The following is a 17,738-nucleotide window of genomic DNA, read 5'->3' on the forward strand; positions in this document are numbered from 1 at the left end:
ACCAGGTAGGCTAGTTGAGAACAAGTTCTCATTTACAACTGCGACCTGGCCAAGATAAAGCCAAAATAAAGCAAAGCAGTGCGACAGAAACAACAACACATGGAATACACAAACGTACAGTCAATAACACAATAGAAAAAAAAAGAAATTCTATATACAGTGTGTGCAAATGGCATGAGGAGGTATGGCAATAAATAGGCCATAGTAGCAAAGTAATTACAATTTAGCAAATTAACACTGGAGTGACAGATGAGCAGATGATGATGTATAAGTAGTGATACTGGTGTGCAAAAGAGCAGAAAAGTAAATAAAAACAATATGGGGATGAGGTAGGTAGATTGGATGGGCTATTTACAGCTGGACTATGTACAGCTGCAGCGATTGGTTAGCTGCTCAGATAGCTGATGTAAAGTTAGTGAGGGAAATGTAAGTCTCCAGCTTCAGCGATTTTTGAAATTCGTTCCAGTCACTGGCAGCAGAGAACTGGAAGGAAAGGCGGCCAAATGAGGTGTTGGCTTTGGGGATGACCAGTGAGATACACCTGCTGGAGCGCGTGATACGGGTGGGTGTTGTTATCGTGACCAGTGAGCTGAGATAAGGAGGAGCATAACCTAGCATAGACTTGTAGATGACGTGGAGCCAGTGGGTCGGGCGACAAATACGTAGCGGGGGCCAGCCGACTAGAGCATACAGGTCGCAGTGGTGGGTGGTATAAGGTGCTTTAGTAACAAAACAGATGGCACTGTGATAGACTGAATCCAATTTGCTGAGTAGAGAATTGGAAGCAATTTTGTAGATGACATCGCCGAAGTCGAGGATTGGTAGGATAGTCAGTTTTACTAGGGTAAGTTTGGCGGCGTGAGTGAAGGAGGCTTTGTTGCGAAATAGAAAGCAGATTCTAGATTTGATTTTGGATTGGAGATGTTTGATATGAGTCTGGAAGGAGAGTTTACAGTCTAGCCAGAACCCTAGGTATTTGTAGTTTCCACATATTCTAGGTCAGAACCGTCCAGAGTAGTGATGCTAGTCAGTCAAAAGCATGCATTTGGTTTTGCTAGCGTGTAAGAGCAGTTGGAGGCCATGGAAGGAGTGTTGTATGGCATTGAAGCTCGTTTGGAGGTTAGTTAACACAGTGTCCAAAGAAGTGCCAGATGTATACAGAATGGTGTCGTCTGTGAAGAGGTGGATCAGGGAATCACCCGCAGCAAGAGCGACATCATTGATATATACAGAGAAAATAGTTGGCCCGAGAATTGAACCCTGTGGTGCCCCCATAGAGACTGCCAGAGGCCTGGACAACAGGCCCACCAATTTGACACACTGAACTCTATCTGCGAAGTAGTTGGTGAACCAGGCGAGGCAGTCATTTGAGAAACCAAGGCTATTGAGTCTGCCAATAAGAATACGGTGATTGACAGAGTCGAAAGCCTTGGCCAGGTCGATGAAGACGGCTGCACAGTACTGTCTTTTATCGATGGCGGTTATGATAACATTTAGTACCTTGAGCGTAGCTGAGATGCACCCGTCACCAGCTCGGAAACCAGATTGCACAGCGCAGAAGGTATGGTGAGATTTGAAGTGGTCAGTGATCTGTTTATGAACATGGCTTTCGAAGACTTTAGAAAGGCAGGGTAGGATGGATATAGGTCTGTAACAGTTTGGGTCTAGAGTGTCACCCCCTTTGAAGAGGGGGATGACCGAGGCAGCTTTCCAATCTTTAGGGATCGCGGACGAAATGAAAGAGAGGTTGAACAGACTGGTAATAGGGGTTGCAACAATGGCGGCAGATAATTTTAGAAAGAGAGGGTCCAGATTGTCTAGCCCAGCTGATTTGTACGGGTCCAGGTTTTGCAGCTCTTTCAGAACATCTGCTATCTGGATTTGGGTGAAGGAGAAGCTGGGGAGGCTTTTTTTCAGTTTTTGATTTGTTAAAAAGTTTGAAATACACAATAAATGTCGTTCCACTTCATGATTGTGTCCCAAAGCATGGCTTCACAAAAAATGTTTTATATCTTTATGTTTGAAGCCTGAAATGTGGCAACACCACAACAGCACAAGGGGGAGAAAATTGGAATTATTGTGAATGCAGCTGAATAAAATAAAAGTATGCACTTTAGGTAAAACTGATGCAGAAGGAGAATCAGATGTAAACACCTTATAGAACAGCAAGAGGACTGTGAAGTAACACAAACATTGAGAACACACACACACACAAGTCCTCAACTGGCACACAAACACACAGCAAAACACACAGACAGATCAACAGCTGTTCTATGCACTATGCACACACACATATACATGGATTTAGTACTGTAGATATGTGGTAGTGGTGGAATAGGGGCCTGAGGGCACACAGTGTGTTGTAGATATGTGTTAGTGGTGGAGTAGGGGCCTGAGGGCACACAGTGTGTTGTAGATATGTGGTAGTGGTGGAGTAGGGGCCTGAGGGCACACAGTGTGTTGTAGATATGTGTTAACTAGGGGCCTGAAGGGCACACATTGCTTCTTTAATATGTGGTAGTGGTGGAGCTAGGGGCCTAATTGCAAAAAGTGTTTCTAATGATCAATTAGCCTTTTAAAAGTGATAAATGTGGTAGTGGTGGACAAGGGGCCTGAGGGAACACAGGAGTGATGTTGCTGATATGTGGTAGTGGTGGAGATATTCCATTAAAAGGCAACAGTGTGCCAGCTACAACAGTTATTTGGAACATTAGGGGCCTGAGGGCACACTGTATTTCTGATCAATTTGATGTTATTTTAACGGACTGAAAAAAACAGTGTGTTTCAAAAACATGGTAGTTTCTGGAGTAGACCCCTGACTTTTGAACACAGTGTGTTGTAGATATGTGGTAGTGGTGGATTAGGGGCCTGAGGGCACACAGTGTGTTGTAGATATGTGTTAGTGGTGGAGTAGGGGCCTGAGGGCACACAGTGTGATTAAATGTGGTTGGTGGATCAACCTGAGGGCACACAGTGTGTTGTAATGACAAAGTGGTGCAGTAGGGGCCTGAGGACAACAGTGTGTTGTAGATATGTGGTAAAAAAATGGAAATATGACATTTACAGTGTGTTTCAGACCCTATTGGTAGTGGTGGAAAGGGGCTGAGGTGTATCCTATTTTCAGATCATGTGGTAGTGGTGGACAGAAAAATAAATAAACACAGTGTGTTGTAGATATGTGGTAGTGGTGGAACACTGATTTCACACAGTGTGTTGGCTGATTGTGGTAGTGGTGAGCCAGCAGGGGCCTGACCATTCTTGGGTAGTAGAATGTGGTAGTGGTGGAGTAGGGGCCTGAGGACACACACTTTTGTAGATATGTGGTAGTGGTGGAGTAGGGGCCTGAGGGCACACAGTGTGTTGTAGATATGTGGTAGTGGTGGAGATGGGGCCTGAGGACACAGTGTAGTTGTTATGTGGTAGTGATGAGAAATTGATTAACATCAGTGTTTTATTTGTTAGTGGTATTGAGGGGCCTGAATGCACACAGTGTCTGTCTAAATGTGGTAGGGTGGAGTAGGGGCCTGAGGACACAGTGTGTTGTAGATATGTGGTAGTGGTGGATGCCACTGAGGGCACACAGTGTCCCCAGAGACCAGGTAGTGGTGACTAGGGGCCTGAGGGCACACAGTGTGTTGTAGATATGTGGTAGTGGTGGACATTTGAGGGCAAACATAAAGATATAAATATGTGTTATGGTTTGAATAATTTTGAGGGCACACAGTGTTTTCAGATTTTGGTAGTGGTGGAAGGTGCCTGAGGGCACACAAATGTCGTTCCACTTCATGTGGTAGTGGTGCAGTAGGGGCCTGATTCTTCACACAGTGTTTGTAGATATGTGGTAGTGGTGGAAGGGGCCTGAAACAGTGTGTTGTAAATGTGGTAGTGGTGGAGGGGGCCTGAGGGCACACAGTGTGTTGTAGATATGTGGTAGTGGTGGACTAGGGGCCTGAGGGCACACAGTGTGTTCCACATCAGGGTAACTGGTGCAGCAGGGAATCAGATGTAAACACAGTGTATAGAGATATGTGGTAGTGGTGGAAGGGGCCTGAGGGCACACAGTGTGTTGTAGATATGTGGTAGTGGTGGACAGGGGCCTGAGGACACACAGTGTGTTGACAGACACACAGTAGTGGTGGACTAGGGGCCTGAGGGCACACAGTGTTTAGTACTGTAGATATGTGGTAGTGGTGGAGTAGGGGCCTGAGGACACACAGTGTGTTGTAGATATGTGGTAGTGGTGGAGTAGGGGCCTGAGGGCACACAGTGTGTTGTAGATATGTGTTAGTGGTGGAGTAGGGGCCTGAGGGCACACAGTGTGTTGTAGATATGTGGTAGTGGTGGAGTAGGGGCCTGAGGGCACACAGTGTGTTGTAGATATGTGGTAGTGGTGGAGTAGGGGCCTGAGGGCACACAGTGTGTTGTAGATATGTGGTAGTGGTGGAGTAGGGGCCTGAGGGCACACAGTGTGTTGTAGATATGTGGTAGTGGTGGAGTAGGGGCCTGAGGGCACACAGTGTGTTGTAGATATGTGTTAGTGGTGGAGTAGGGGCCTGAGGACACAGTGTGTTGTAGATATGTGGTAGTGGTGGAGGAGGGGCCTGAGGGCACACAGTGTGTTGTAGATATGTGGTAGTGGTGGAGTAGGGGCCTGAGGACACACAGTGTGTTGTAGATATGTGGTAGTGGTGGAGGTGGGGCCTGAGGACACACAGTGTGTTGTAGATATGTGGTAGTGGTGGAGTAGTGGCCTGAGGGCACACAGTGTGTTGTAGATATGTGGTAGTGGTGGAGTAGGGGCCTGAGGGCACACAGTGTGTTGTGAAATCTGTGAATGTATTGTAATGTTTTAAAATTGTATAAATGCCTTAATTTTGCTGGACCCCAGGAAGAGTAGCTGCCTTGGCAGCAGCTAATGGGGATTCATAATAAATACAAATACAAAATAGACAACAATAATTGTCTCACCTCTTCCACATTCACACACCTCTTCCACATTCACAGTTAGAAAATGTGTGTCTTTCATAATTTGGTCAGTTATACTTGGATGTGTAGGGTCAGCATTCATTGCTGGCATGTCATGTCTAAATTTGCTAATCTTGCTAAGGAAAAAAATCATTAAAGTAGTTTGCAACTTCAGTGGAACCAACATTTTCCTCAACGAATTCGCTTCAAGGCACAGTTTTATTTAGAGCCCTGATGGCATTGATCTCCCTTCCATCGCCAATTACTCAAGCAAACAGCAAAATGACCTTTAAAAAACAGACTTAAAACCAACTCCTGGAACGGAAGGGACACACAAACACACTAACACAACATTTTTGTTGTACTGTTTGTATTTTTTAGCTGCATTGTTTGTATATCATTATATTTTACATTTGTTGGACTGTTCTGATCTATCAGTGTATCAGTGTTTGTTACTTGTCATGGTTTCTGTTTTTGTGGACCCCAGGAAGAGTAGCTGCCGCTTCTGAAAAAGCTAATGGGGTTCCATCTATACATGTTGGTGTGTACATGCAACCATGCAGACATTTTTATAAGACCATACTGAAGGAGCTGTTACAGTCCTTGGTCTTGTCTGACTTCATCACCAGTCTGTATGAGCAGGCTTTTCTGTCCACCACCAGCTCACACTCTGCTGAGAGATCCACCACCTCTGGGATCCTGACATGGAGAGAAAGGGAGAGGGGGAGAGAGGGAGAGGTAGAAGGGAGAGGGACAGAGGGAATAGGAGAGGTAGAAGGGAGAGTGGGAGGTCAAATGGAGAGAGGGAGAGAGAAAGAGGGCAAGGGTGGGAGGGAGAGAGAGAGGGGATGGAGACAGGGAGAAGGGAGAGAGGGAGAGAGAGTTAGAAGGGAGAGGTAAAATGGAAAGAGAGAGAGAGAGAGAGGATGGGAGAGAGAGAGAGAGAGAGAGAGAGAGGGGCAGAGACAGATCAAGGGTCAAGAGGGAGAGGGAGAGAGAGAGAGAGGGGAGAAAGAGAGATATAGAGAGGGGGATGGATAGAGATTGATGGGTTGGGAGGGAAAGGCGGGTGGAGATAGAGGGAGCGGTGGAAGGGAGGAGGGGGAGAAAGAGGGGTGGAGACAGATCAAGGCAGAGAGAAGGAGACGAAGAGAGAAGGGAGAGGGGGAGAGAAGGGGTGGAGACAAATAGAGAGAGAAGGGGAGAAAGAAAGGAGGAGGGGGGAGAGGGGGGGTCAAATCAGGCTGTTGTTTGCTGGTTTCAATCTCTCAATATAACTAGTGCATCTCTCATAGAGATGGAGACAGATAGGATTATACTCATGATAAAGCTTATTAGAATTTAATACAGAAATCTGGTGTTACCTGTTGCAGCATCTGATGCCTCGCATGGAGCAGGAACAGTCGTAGCAGTCCTTCACCCATGAAGAACCAAACACATGCTGCTTTCCCTCCTTATCCACACACCCTACACACACACAGACACACAGAGACACACAAACACACCCCCACACACACACACACCCACACACACACGCACACCTGTTTTTGCCAAATTACCAAACGCATACAGCATCACACCCTCCTTATCCTGGTTACAGTGCTAACTTCACTGATTAGAATTGTAGTAGTATCGTCGTATAGGACTAGACTCACCCTTTGTTGGAGTCTTGAGGTCTTTGGTCTCCAGCCCCTGGAAGAAGCACTGAGCTCGACACACAACCACCAACATCAGCACACACACTACCACACGGACGAGAGAACCCTGTGACAGACACACGATTGGTTGATTGCAAAGAACACTGAATACTTTTACGCACACCTGCAGGTTAACGCTGGGTTTCTTTATCCTGCGCTAACCTGCGCGAAGTAACATACAAAACATTCCCATTAAAATGTGTCAGTAAACTAGAGATGCCTGCGTCTTAATCCATCAGTTTATGTCAGCTTTCCACATCTGGTACAGCAGTGTTTGTCAGACCATGAGACATCCTCAAAACGGCCAACAAAACTAATATGAACTCGTCTTGGAAAGGGAAGATTCTCACAAACACGATGGTGTTCTCCGTTTTGACAAGTGTCATGAGACATGTCTGAATGTAACTGGCAATGTTTTTTTTTGTTTTTTTTAAATGATGGAAGTATGGAGGTAGTTTTGTGCCAACATAAAAAGGGGTGAAATATTATATCCACTCAAAATTTTGGACACATCAACTCATTCAAGGGTTTTTATTTTTTATTTTTTAATAAATCTTGTAATAAATTATGTAAAAAATCTAATAATGTGTAAATTTGAGCAAGTTGAGATGACTAAACTGCTTGGAGTGACCCTAGATTGTAAACTGTCATGGTCAAAACACATTGATACAACAGTAGCTAAGATGGGGGAAGTCTGTCCATAATAAAGCGCTGCTCTACCTTCTTAACAACACTATCAACAAGGCAGGTCCTACAGGCTCTAATGTTGTCTCACCTGGACTACTGTTCAGTCGTGTGGTCAGGTGTCACAAAAAAGTACTTAGGAAAATTGCAATTGGCTCAGAACAGGGCAGCATGGCTGGCCCTTGGATGTACACAGAGAGCTAATATTAATAATATGCATGTCAATCTCTCCTGGCTGAAATTGGAGGAGAGATTGACTTCATAACTACTTTTATTTATGAGCGGTATTGACATATTGAAAGCACCAAGCTGTCTGTCTAATCTACTGGCCCACAGCTTGGACACCCTTGCATACCCCACAAGACATGCCACAAGAGGTCTCTTCACAGTCCCCAAGTCCAGAACAGACTATGGGAGGCGCACAGTACTACATAGAGCCATGACTACAATGAACTCTATTCCACATCAGGTAACTGATGCAGCAGGAGAATCAGATGTAAACACCTTATAGAACAGCAGGGACTGTGAAGCAACACACACATTGGCGCACGTTATTTTTGTAGATGGATTATATAAATTGGAAACAAAAAAAATAAGAATTAGCTACTTCCTTAGAAGTACCAGCTGTTGTTGTGCCCCAGCTGTTGTTTACAAAAATACATAGACCGCCGCCCATTGTCTTAGGAGACGCCACTGTTCTGCCGGTACATCGTATAACCAGCCAACTGTATGTTGATGTTGTCGTCGTTCAGCCACGACTCCGTGAAGCATAAGATGTGACAGTTCTTAATGATCAGCTGTGCAAGTGATTTTGGCTCGTTAGTACACTAGCCAATGCTTGTTTCAATAGGCCCTCAGCGTTCACTGACAGACTCAACACAGATTCACACGCAGCGCTCACTCACACACACATCGCTCACATATTTACTTATTAAATACTTATTAATAAACATCTGATACTAAAGTTGAAATAATAAATACAATTCATAACTGGCATCAAATGTATGTTTATAACATTTCACAAGTGATATGTAATAACTTCTAATCACAAAACAGAGAGGCCCTACTCTAGGGTCCCTACGATGTGGGTTAGGGTACGTACCATGCTGACAGAAGTCTTCTTGTCAAAATGTAAGTTGAACTGTCTTATGTCTCCCCGTTCACAGCTTTATATAAGACGTTAATACCCCTCCCAATGTCTTCATATCACACAGTAGTCATAACTGCCCTCCCAATGTATTTATTTAAGTTCGTACACACAGCTGGAGCGCACCTGCTCTCCCCAAAGCTCTATGTGCATAGCGAATTTGCCCATAACTCTTAAATCTATCAATCTCTGAACAACAGGGAACAGTATTTGTTTAAGGCAGTGCTGGAACAGTAAATATGACTCAAATACACAGTCCAGAATGGCCACGTGTCTTCAGTTTTTACTGATGAACTTTGCACAGCTGAGAAAGTGTCTGTATTTACAAGAGAGGTAGAAACACATACCTAGCAAAACATACATACACATGCACGCACGCACACACACACACACGCACGCACGCACGCACGCGCACACGCACACACACACACGCACACGCGCACACACAAACACACACACACACGAGGACTTCTACTTCAATGTATTGGAGGTGAAGGACATATACAGTTGAAGTCGGAAGTTAAATACACTTAGGTCGGAGTCATTAAAACAAACTAGTTTTTCAACCACTCCACACATTTTTTGTTAACAAACTATAGTTTTGGCAAGTCAGTTAGGACATCTACTTTGTGTATGACACAATTAATTTTTTCACCAATTGTTTACAGGCAGATTATTTCACTTATAATTCAATGTATCACAATTCCAGTGGGTCAGAAGTTTACATAAGCTAAGTTGACTGTACCTTTAAACAGCTGGGAAAATTCCAGAAAATTACGGCATGGCTTTAGAAGCTTCTGATAGGCTAATTGACATAATTTGAGTCAATTGGAGGTGTACCTGAAGATGTATTTCAAAGCCGACCTTCAAACTCAGTGCCTTTTTACTTGACATCATGGTAAAATCAAAATAAATCAGCCAAGACCTCAGAAAAATAATTGTAGACCTCCACAAGTCTGGTTCATCCTTGGGAGCAATTTCCAAAATGCCTGAAGGTACCAAGTTCATCTGTACAAACAAGAGTACGCAAGTATAAACACCATGGGACCACATAGCCGTCATACCGCTCAGGAAAGAGACACATTCTGTCTCCTAGAGATGAACGTACTTTGGTGCGAAAAGTGCAAATCAGTCCCAGAACAACAGAAAAGGACCTTGGGAAGATGCTGGATGAAACAGGTACAAACGTATCTATATCCACAGTAAAACAAGTCCTATATCGACATAACCTGAAAGGCCGCTTAGCAAGGAAGAAGCCACTGCTCCAAAACCGCCATAAAAAAGCCAGACTACGGTTTGTAACTGCACATGGGGACAAAGATCATACCAGAGAAATGTCCTCTGGTCTGATGACACAAAAATAGAACTCTTTGGCCATGATAACCATCGTTATGTTTGGAGGAAAAAGGTGGAGGCTTGCAAGCCGAAGAACAACATCCCACTTGTTTAGCAGGGGGGTGGCAGAATCATGTTGTGGGGGTGGTTTGCCGCAGGAGTGACTGGTGCACGTCACAAAATAGATGGCATCATGACGTTGGAAAATTATGTGGATATATTGAAGCAACATTTCAAGACATCAGTCAGGAAGTTAAAGCTTGGCCGCAAATGGGTCTTCCAAATTGACAATGACCCCAATCATAATTCCAAAATTGTGGCAAAATGGCTTAAAGTCAATAAAGTCAAGGTATTAGAGTGGCCATCACAAAGCACTGACCTCAATCCTATAGAAAATTTGTGAGCAGAACTGAAAAAGCGTGTGCAAGCAAGGAGGCCTACAAACCTGACTCAGTTACACAAGCTCTGTCAGGAGGGATGGGCCAGAATTCACCCAACTTATTGTGGAAAGCTTGTGGAAGGCTACCCGAAATGTTTGACCCAAGTTAAAAGATCGGGTCTTTTTTTCAACGTTTTGTTAAAAATCGTGCAAAATTTCAACGTCCTGCAACTCATGCCAGGAATATAGTACATGCATATGATTAGGATGTGTGGATAGAAAACACTCAGAAGTTTCTAAAACTAGTTAAATCATGTATGTGACTAGAACGTGTGTAGCAGGCAAAAGCCCAAGGAAAACTGTTCACCAAAAAAATAAAAAATTTCCCTCCGCCAGTTGTCTGTATTGTCTATGGCAAGGGAAAATAGATAGTGACCAGTTTACAATGCCTACAGCTTCCACACGATGTCGCCAGTCTTGGCAATTGGGTGGAAGTTAATCCTTGGTGAAATGAAGAATAGGCACTTCCTGTCATCGGGTACACAGCAGGAAGTTATGAAAGAGAGAATATCGACCAAGATTTCAAGACCTGCTGCTATTGAATACAGATCGCCCCGTGATCAATTTGATCGATTATTAACGTTTACTAATACCTAAAGTTGGTTTACAAAAGTAGTTTGAAGTGTTTTGTCAAAGTTTATAGGCAACTTTTTTTAATTTAAAAAAATGACGTTGCGTTTTGGAAAGCTGTTTTTTCCTGGATCAGACGGTCTTCATAAATGGACATTTTGGGTATACATGGACGGATTTAATCGAAAAAAAGACCCAATTGTGATGTTTATGGGACATATAGGAGTGCCAACAAAGAAGCTCGTCAAAGGTAATGAATGTTTTATATTTTATTTCTGCGTTTTGTGTAGCGCCGGCTACACTAATTATTTTGTTTACGTCCCCTTCAGGTATTTCGGGGGGTTGCATGCTTATCAGATGATAGCTTCTCATGCTTTCGCCGAAAAGCATTTTAAAAATCTGACAAGTTGGCTAGATTCACAACGAGTGTAGCTTTAATTGAGTACCCTGCATGTGTGTTTTAATGAAAGTTTGAGTTTTAGCGAGTACTATTAGCATTTGGCGTTGTGCATTTGCATTTCCTGTTGGCTAAGTGAGACGCTAGCTTCTCACCTTGCTCTAAGAGGTTAAATTAATTAATTCAACAATTGAAAGGCAATGCTACCAAATACTAATTGAGTGTATCTAAACTTCTGACCCACTGGGAATGTGATGAAAGAAATAAAAGCTGAAATAAATAATTCTCTCTACTATTATTCTGACATTTCACATTCTTAAAATAAAGTGGTGATCCTAACTGACCTAAGACATGGAATTTTTACAAGTATTAAATGTCAGGAATTGTGAAATACTGAGTTTAAATGTATTTGGCTAAGTCTTGTGTAAGCTTCCGACTTCAACTGTACACATGATATGAGTAATGTAAGATATGTAAACATTATTAAAGTGGCATTGTTTAAAGTGTCTAGTGATCCATTTATTAAAGTGGCCAGTGGTCTCAGTGTAGGCAGCAGCCTCTCTGAGTTAGTGATTGCTGTTTAGCAGTCTGATGACCTTGAGATAGAAGCTGTTTTTCAGTATCTCTGTCCCAGATTTGATGCACCTGTACTGACCTCGCCTTCTCGCATGGTAGCGGTGTGAACAGGCAGTGGCTTGGGTGGTTGTGGTCCTTGATGATCTTTTTGGCCTTCCTGTGACATTGGTACTGTAGGTGTCATGGAGGGCAGGTAGATTGCCCCCAGTGATGCGTTGTGCAGACCGTATCACCCTCTGGAGAGCGTTGAGGTTGAGGGCGGTGCAGTTGCTGTACCAGGCTGTGATACAGCCCGACAGGATGCGATCGATTGTGCATCTGTAAAAGTTTGTCTGGGTTTTGGGTGACAAGCCAAATTTCTTCAGCCTCCTGAGGTTGAAGAGGTGCTGTTGCTCCTTCTTCACCACACTGTCTGTGTGGGTGACCATTTCAGTTTGTCTGTGATGTGTAAGCCGAGGAACTTAAAACTTTCCACCTTCTCCACTACTGTCCCTTCAATATGGATAGGGGGATGCTCCCTCTGCTGTTTCATTAAGTCCACGATCATCTCCTATTTTTTGTTGATGTTGAGTGAGAGGTTGTTTTCCTGACACTACACTCCAAGTGCCCTCACCTCCTCCCTGTAGGCTGTCTCGTTGTTGTTGGTAATCAAGCCCACTACTGTTGTGTTGTCTGCAAACTTGATGATTGAGTTGGAGGCGTGCATGGCCACGCAGTCATGGGTGAACAGGGAGTACAGGTCGGGGCGGAGCACGTACCCTTGTGGGGCCCCAGTGTCGAGGTTCAGCGAAGTGGATATGTTGTTTCCTACATTCACCACCTGCGGGCGGCCCGTCAGAAAGTCCAGGACCCAATTGCACAGGGTGGCCGGTAAGGTGGAGGTGATATGATCCTTGACTAGTCTCTCAAAGCACTTCATGATGACAGAAGTGAGTACTACAGGGCGGTAGTCATTTAGTTCAGTTATATTTGCCTTCTTGGTCACAGGAACAATGGTGGCCATCTTGAAGCATGTGGGGACAGCAGACTGGGATAGGGAGCGATTTGAAGATGTCCGTAAACACACCAACCAGCTGGTCTGCGCATGCTCTGAGGACGCAACTCGGGATGCCGTCTGGGCCAGCAGCCTTTTGAGGGATAATATTCTTAAATGTTTTACCCACGTCGGCTAAGGAGAAGGAGAGGGGGGCGGAGTCCTTGTTAGTGGGCCGCGACGGTGGCACTGTATTATCCTTAAAGCGGGCAAAGAAGGTATTTCGTTCGTCTAGAAGTGTGATGCCGGTGTCCATGACATGGCTGGTTTTCTTTTTGTGGTCCATTATTTCCTGTAGACCCTGCCACATAGGTCTCGTGTCTGAGCCGGTGAATTTGAATTCTTGGTCGGGTGAGCAGAAGGACTTGAGTTTATGTATGTTGTTACGATTACACCATGAGTCGTTAATCATGAAGCATACACCCCCGCTTTCTTCTTCCCAGAGAGGTGTTTATCGCTGTTGGTGCGATGCATGGAGAATCCCGGTGGCTGAACCGACTCCGACAACATATCCTGAGAGAGTCATGTTTCTGTGAAACAAGGGGATGTTACAATCTCTGATGTCTCTCTGGAAGGCAACCCTTGCTCAAAATTTCATCTACCTTGTTGTCAAGAGACTGGACATTGGCGAGTAGTATACTCGGGAGCGGTGGGCAATGTGCACATCTATTGAGCTTGACCAGGAGGCTGCTCTGTCTGCAACCTTCTGCGGCGCCATTGTTTTGGGTCGGCTTCAGGGATTAGATTAATTGCCCTGGGTGGTGGTCCAAACAGAGGATCCGCTTCTGGAAAGTCGTATTCCTGGTTGTAATGTTGGCAAGTTGACTTTGCTCTTATATCCAATAGTACTTCCCGTCTGTATGTAATAAGACTTAAGATTTCCTGGGTTAACAATGTAAGAAATAATATACAAAAAACAAAATACTGTATAGTTTCCTAACGCCTTGAAGCAAGGCGACCATCTCTGTTGGCGCCATCTTGTTCAACCATAAAGACGAGAGAGGTTTCCAACCACAAAGATCAGGGAGCCTTCCAACCACAAAGACCAGAGAAGTTTCCAACCACAAAGACCAGGGAGCTTTCCAACCACAAAGACCAGGGAGCTTTCCAACCACAAAGACCAGGGAGGTGTCCAACCACAAAGACCAGGGAGGTTTTCCAACCACAAAGACCAGGGAGGTTTTCCAATGCCTCTCAAAGAAGGGCACCTATTGGTAGAGACAAAAAAAAGGCGGACATGGACTATCCCTTTGAGCATGGTGAATTTATTAATTACACTTGGATGGTGTATCAATAAACCTTACCATCATGGAAGATACAAATACTGCTTAGAAATACTGCTTGTTCAAGGTTAAAATATTTTACATTTCTGGTAAAAAATAGTTATAAATTGCTGAGGTGGTCACTTAAAAAAATGTATTTAACTAGGCAAGTCAGTTAAGAACAAATTCTTATTGACAATGACGGCCTACCGGGGAACAGTGGGTTAACTGCCTTGTTCAGGGGCAGAACAACAGATCTTTATCTTGTCAGCTCTGGGATTCAATCCAGCAACCTTTCAGTTACTCGCCCAAAGCTCTAACCACTAGGCTACAGTGGTTCCTCCTGTCAGTAATTTAATTTATGTACCCTAATTACACTGAATACATCTGTTTATCCTACAGATATTGTAAGCAGTAAACATGAGCAGGGAACCAGAGTTATACTGTTAGAATGAATGTGGTGATTGACAGAGTCAAAAGCCTTGGCCAGGTCGATGAATACAGCTGCATAGTATTGTCTCTTGTCGATGGAGGTTATGATATCGTTTAGGACCTTGAGCATGGCTGAGGTGCACCCATGACCAGCTCGGAAACCAGATTGCATAGCGGAGAAGGTACGGAGGGATTCGAAATGGTCGGTGATCTGTTTGTTTACTTGGCTTTCGAAGACCTTAGACAGGCAGGGTAGAATAGATATAGGTCTGCAGCAGTTTGGGTCCGGAGTGTCTTTTTGAAGATTAAAAGAGGAAGCGGGCTGCACAAAGGGGGAGAGGACCGAGAAGAAAACGTGTGTTATGGAGAGTGTGAGAAGCGGGAGAATTATCTGTACATTACCCCTTGTGAACTGGTTGCTGGATCCCCCCCTTTCCCACGGTGTGCAAATATCCATAATAAATTCCCCATTTGCATCCTTGTTGCGCTCCCTGTGTGTGTTTGATTTTTCAACTTGGTGATGTGGAAACCCCACACCCTTGAGCCTGCTACAATACACACAAACTATCTAGGTCAAATAGGGCTCCTGAGTGGCACAGCGGTCTAAGGCACTGCATCTCAGTGCTAGAGGCGTCACTACAGACCCTGGTTCATGACAAACCCTGGCCGTGATTGGGAGTCCCATAGGGCGGAGCACATTTGGCTCAGCATTGTTAGGGTTTGGCCGGGGTAGGACGTCATTGCAAATAAGAATTCTTAACTTCTTGCCTAGTTAAATAAAGGTGACATAAAATAAGGGAGAGGCGTTACACAGTGAGGTGTTGCTTTCTGTTTTTTTTAAACCAGGTTTGCTGTTCATTTTAGCAATATGAGATGGAACGGAGTCCCATGCAATAATGGCTCTATATAATACTGTACACTTTCTTGAATTTGTTCTGGATTTGGGGACCATGAAAAGAACCCTGCTGGCATGTCTGGTGGGGTAGGTGTTCGTGTCAGAGGTGTGTGTAAGTTGACTATGCAAACAAAGAAGAAGTAATACAGTCAGTCTCTCCTCAACTCTTAGCCAAGAGAGACAAGCCAATTCCAATGAAGAGCAAGACGTGCTGTTCTGGGACAACTGCAGATTAACTAGGTATTTTCTTGCAGCACTGGACCACACAACTGGACACGACTGGACAGATAAGACAAAACTAGAGCCTGCAGGAATTGCTTTTTGGAGTGTGGTGTCAAAAAATCAGAGTATCTCTTTATTATGGACAGACCTCTCCCCATCTTCACAACCACTGAATCTATATGTTTTGACCATGACAGTTTACAATCTAAGGTAACGCCAAGTAATTTAGTCTCCTCAACTTGTTCAACAGCCACACCATTCATTACCAGATTCACCTGAGGTCTAGAACTTACAGAATGATTTCTGCCAAATACAAGTTCAGTTTTAGAGATGTTCAGGACCTGTTTTTTACTGGCTACCCATTCTAAAACAGACTGTAACTCTTTGTTAAGGGTTTCAGTGACTTCATTAGCTGTGGTTGCTGATGCGTATATATATATTTTTTTATTTTCTTTCAGAGTTATTTTTTTTAATGCATGAATACAATGGCTCACTGTTCGTTGTTGACATTTCCTGCCTGAGTTTGCCCACTTTGCAATCATTAAAGTAATTGGCAACATTAAGTGGGTTTATGATGAATAAACCATATGATTTGATGAAAGATAGAGTTGAATGTGTCTTTCTGCCCATAAATCCATTTAAAGTACTCCAAAAATGTTTTCCATTATTCTTTATATCATTGAGCTTGGCTTCATAATACACAAGGAGGGAAGAGGGATTAGAGGGGGAGGGGGAGGAAAAGGAGAAAGGGTGGAGGCAGAGAGATGCAGGGGAAGGGGGTGACAAAACACAGGTGGAAGAAGAGAGAGAAAGGGGGAAGCAGACCAAGGGCAGGGTGGGGAGAAACAGTACTGGAGGCTCTGAGGCAGCAGGTTCTGAGACAGCAATAAGACTGCTAAATAGCCAGACTGCTAAATAGTCAATTAATGATACCCAAACTATCTGCACTGACCCTACGCACACTCACTTTATATACATACCATATACACAATCACACTACGCTGTCACTCCCACAGCTACTACCACCACTGGGCTACTGTAACGGTATTCGTCGTTGGAAGATGAGGAATCATCGGACCAAAGCCCAGCGTGGTAAGTGTTCATGCTTACTTTATTAAAACTGAACACTAATAACAAAGGGAATAACCGAAACAGTCCTGAAAGGTGCAAAACACTAAACAGAAATGAACTACCCACAACAACCCTATGGGAAAAAGCTACCTAAGTACGGTTCCCAATTAGAGACAACGATAGACAGCTGTCCCTGATTGAGAACCATACCCGGCCAAAACAAAGATACAAAGAAATACAAAAAACATAGAAAAAGGAACATAGAATGCTCACCCAAATCACACCCTGACCAAACCAAAATAGAGACATAAAAAGCTCTACGGTCAGGGCGTGACAGCTGCAGGTGTGATTGCAGAGTGAAAAGACACACACAAGCACACACACTCACACACATAATTTGCTGTTGCTCTTCTGTTTGTTAATTTACACTTATTGTAAATTGTTATCTATCCTGATGCCTAGTCACTCCTAGACAGGCTGTTTAAGAAGGTTTGAATCCTAAGAAACCTGCCTACACATAGTTTGAAGTACAATACCAACATACAGCAATACAAGCAAATCACTACACTAGCAGTAACATCTGCTAACCATGTGTATGTGACCAATACAATTTCATTTGATTCAATTACAGTAGCCACTGTTGTAGGTCAAAGCTGTGTTCTGGAAAACCTTAGTAGAGCATGGGTGGAGTAGGCATTGTGGTGCTAGAATAACATCCTGTCCCTCAACGTAACCAAGACTAAGGAGACTACAGGAAAAGGAGGACCGAGCATGCCCCATTCTCATCGACGGGCTGAAGTGGAGCAGGTTGAGAGCTTCAAGTTCCTTGGTGTCCACATCAACAGCCAACTACAATGGTCCAAACACACCAAGACAGTCGTAAAGAGGGCACGACAAAGCCTATTCCCCCTCAGGAAACTAAAACGATTTGGCATGGGTCCTGAGATCCTCAAAAGGTTCTACAGCTTCAACATCGAGAGCATGGTTACATCACTGCCTGGTACGGCAATTGC

The 17,738-nt window shown here is 44.1% G+C and overlaps 1 protein-coding gene across 2 annotated transcripts; it reads right to left on the minus strand.

Annotated features, from left to right (window-relative positions):
- Window positions 1–5,165: 5,165 nt before the first annotated feature.
- On the minus strand, window positions 5,166–15,023 carry LOC112238174 (beta-microseminoprotein). 2 transcript variants are annotated; one of them, XM_042305800.1, is made up of 4 exons: window positions 14,940–15,023; window positions 6,621–6,729; window positions 6,330–6,432; window positions 5,166–5,664 (listed from the first exon to the last, which is right to left on the minus strand). In XM_042305800.1, exons 1-4 carry the CDS (start codon window positions 15,012–15,014, stop codon window positions 5,535–5,537), a joined length of 417 nt encoding a protein of 138 aa, XP_042161734.1. In that variant the 5' UTR covers window positions 15,015–15,023; the 3' UTR covers window positions 5,166–5,534. The 2 variants fall into 2 exon arrangements, with proteins under 2 accessions (XP_042161734.1, XP_024262523.1); XM_024406755.2 differs by lacking the exon at window positions 14,940–15,023 and adding an exon at window positions 8,449–8,596.
- Between the last annotated feature and the right edge of the window lie 2,715 nt (window positions 15,024–17,738).

This window comes from Oncorhynchus tshawytscha, linkage group LG25, assembly GCF_018296145.1.
Source record: "Oncorhynchus tshawytscha isolate Ot180627B linkage group LG25, Otsh_v2.0, whole genome shotgun sequence".
Taxonomy (NCBI): Eukaryota; Metazoa; Chordata; class Actinopteri; order Salmoniformes; family Salmonidae; genus Oncorhynchus; species Oncorhynchus tshawytscha.

Bases quoted from the DNA above. Each gene is read 5' to 3' on its own strand.
- LOC112238174 (XM_042305800.1), bottom strand. From the start codon at position 15,014: ATGCAAATGGGGAATTTATTATGGATATTTGCACACCGTGGGAAAGGG. The intron at 6,730-14,939 runs GTAATGTACAGA...TGTCTGTCACAG, and splicing joins CAGCAACCAGTTCACAAGGG to GGTTCTCTCGTCCGTGTGGT. The intron at 6,433-6,620 runs GTGAGTCTAGTC...GTGTGTGTGTAG, and splicing joins CCTCAAGACTCCAACAAAGG to GGTGTGTGGATAAGGAGGGA.